At 37.1% G+C, this 2,974-nt stretch overlaps 1 protein-coding gene across 1 annotated transcript; it reads left to right on the plus strand.

The window, feature by feature from the left end:
• Positions 1-386: 386 nt before the first annotated feature.
• Positions 387-2,106, plus strand: LOC107719857 (RING finger and SPRY domain-containing protein 1-like). The gene is made up of 5 exons (XM_016527396.1): positions 387-411; positions 592-694; positions 781-933; positions 1,065-1,169; positions 2,100-2,106. The coding sequence occupies exons 1-5, from the start codon at positions 387-389 to the stop codon at positions 2,104-2,106; spliced, it is 393 nt and encodes a 130-aa protein (XP_016382882.1).
• The last annotated feature ends 868 nt before the right edge of the window (positions 2,107-2,974 follow it).

The following is a 2,974-nucleotide window of genomic DNA, read 5'->3' on the forward strand; positions in this document are numbered from 1 at the left end:
GTTAGTTAGTGTGTAATGTTGCTGTTTGAGCATAAACAATGTCTGCAAAGTTGCAACGCTGAAAGTTCAATGCAAACAGAGATATCGTCTTTTAAAATGCTGGCAGTTTAATGCCTACAAAAACGGCTGGTAGGGACTACAACGAGCTATTTCCCGGGTTCGTTATGTCACAAACCCAGAAATTTACATAAACCCCGCCCCCGGGAACATGCAAAAAAAAGGGGGCGGGGCCATGTTGCGCTGCTTTAGAGAAGTTCCCGGACAACGTGCAGTACACGGTTAACAAATCACAACAAACTGGGCCAGCTAACCAATCTGAGCCCATTGCATATTTCTGAGGGAGTGGTATCACAGAAACAGGAAGTCAACCGGCTGTTCAAATGACAATGGAGACAGCGGCTTACAATAAAGGTAAAATATTTGAAAAACACGTTTTTAAAAAAATAAAGCATAAAGACATGTTACACTGCACCCCATAAACACAATCAAGCCAAGAAAAAGCAGTCAACCACCCCTTTAAAAGTGTATTTCATCATTTTGGAAATAAAACTTTAGCAAAGTTTTGTACTAAGTGTTCTCTGGGCTTTCTAGGTGATGCCATAGGGTTCCTGCTGGACCTCAGTAAGAAGCAGATGATTTTCTATCTAAACGGACACCAGCTGCCTCCTGAGAAGCAGGTGTTCTCCTCCGCCACGTAAGCAAAGCTCACTTCCTCCACCACAAAAAAAAAATGTTTATGGAGCTTTACCTTGCCTTAAAACTTGCTTTACCTTGTCTTAGGTCTGGCTTCTTTGCCGCAGCCAGTTTCATGTCCTACCAACAGTGTGAGTTCAACTTCGGAGCCAAGCCCTTCCGCCATCCCCCCTCCATCAAATTCAACACATTTAATGAGTTTGCCTCACTCGCATCAGATGAGAAAATCATTTTGCCCAGGTTTGCACCGTTTATTAGATTTCTGTACACAGGGCCAAGTATCAATGACTGTTGTGAATGTGAATAATACATTAGTTATCACCTAAAGCAGGTGACTCATACCATTCATGCCACTATTTTCATTATTTCAGACACAGGCGCCTGGCTTTGCTCAAGCAAGTTAGCATCAGAGATAACTGCTGCACCCTCTGCTGTGACCAGATGGCAGACACTGAACTGAGACCTTGTTTGCACAGGTACAAAGTTCAACATATAGAGTCGGTGTTTACACCACTTTGTTTATTGGTTAAGGGATGGGATTGGAGGCTCAAGAAAGCAGGATTGTTGTGCTTGGCTGAATTGGAGTACATAAGAACAAGTGTTGCTATGAGAATTAGGACATTTAAAACACATTTGACATTTATTATCCTATATTTTACCATTATGTATTAAGCCAAAATGTGCAAAGTAAAATGATAAAACTGTTAAAGGGGTGGTTGATTGCGATTTCACTTTTTAAATGTTAGTTAGTGTGTAATGTTGCTGTTTGAGCATAAACAATGTCTGCAAAGTTGCAACGCTGAAAGTTCAATGCAAACAGAGATATCGTCTTTTAAAATGCTGGCAGTTTAATGCCTACAAAAACGGCTGGTAGGGACTACAACGAGCTATTTCCCGGGTTCGTTATGTCACAAACCCAGAAATTTACATAAACCCCGCCCCCGGGAACATGCAAAAAAAAGGGGGCGGGGCCATGTTGCGCTGCTTTAGAGAAGTTCCCGGACAACGTGCAGTACACGGTTAACAAATCACAACAAACTGGGCCAGCTAACCAATTTGAGCCCATTGCCTATTTCTGAGGAAGTGGTATCACAGAAACAGGAAGTCAACCGGCTGTTCAAATGACAATGGAGACAGCGGCTTACAATAAAGGTAAAATATTTGAAAAACACGTTTTTAAAAAAATAAAGCATAAAGACATGTTACACTGCACCCCATAAACACAATCAAGCCAAGAAAAAAAGCAGTCAACCACCCCTTTAAAGTGAACATAATAATTGTTCCATACAAAAATGTTTGCTATCTGAAGTGTGCATTGTCTAATTATTTATTTTCAAGCTGGGACTACTTTTTAGGAACTGGTTATGTGTCAGTGTAATTTCTGTAAGTGGAGTTTATGTTAACAGCCCTTGAGCGTCATGTGAAGTTAAAGGGATAGTTTACCCCAAAATGAAAATCCAATCAGAAACTGTTTGGTTACATACATTCTTAAAAATATCTTCTTTTTTGTGGTCAGCAGAACAATACTGGCAGGTCTGGATTAACTCGAGGGTGAGTAAATGATGTTTTTCATTTTTGGGTGAACTATCCCTTTAAAGGGATTTTCGGCTTCACATTGTGGAGCAGAAAAATTACATGTCATTTTGCTCAGACATTTTATCACATTAGTTTCACATGTATAATGTGTAAGTTATATTATGATTTCAAAATAGTGTGTGTTTTAACAGTGTATCCAAGTGCAGTGATGTGTCCATATGGCAAAAAAATAATAAATTAATTAAATAAATATATATATATATATTGTTTTTTGGGTTTTTTTTCCTGACCAAAATATATTTTAAACATATGCCAAAAATATGTTGTAAACAGTGAAGCTCAATGAAATATATTTTTGAAATAGAAAACAACCCTCATATACCAAAAATATATTTCAAAATGTATTTCAGGGGCAAAAAAAAATCCCCAATCTTTTTTCTAATCTTACAGTAAACTACATTTAGGCCAAATGCAAATTATATATAGTTTTTTTTAACATTGTAAAGTATGTTTTTTGCTGAATTTTATTTAAATGTATTATATGTTCATATGTGACCCTGGACCACAAAACCAGTCATAAGGGTCAATTTTTCGAAATTGAGATGTATACATCGTCTGAAAGCTGAATAAATAAGCTTTCCATTGAGATGTATTTTCTTGGATTGAAATATATAGCACAAAATATGTGTTTTAAAAATATATTTATATTTTTTAAACATATTTTCAAAAATATACTAAAATGGTC

This window comes from Sinocyclocheilus rhinocerous, unplaced genomic scaffold, assembly GCF_001515625.1.
Source record: "Sinocyclocheilus rhinocerous isolate Xijiao unplaced genomic scaffold, SAMN03320098_v1.1 scaffold1563, whole genome shotgun sequence".
NCBI lineage: Eukaryota > Metazoa > Chordata > Actinopteri > Cypriniformes > Cyprinidae > Sinocyclocheilus > Sinocyclocheilus rhinocerous.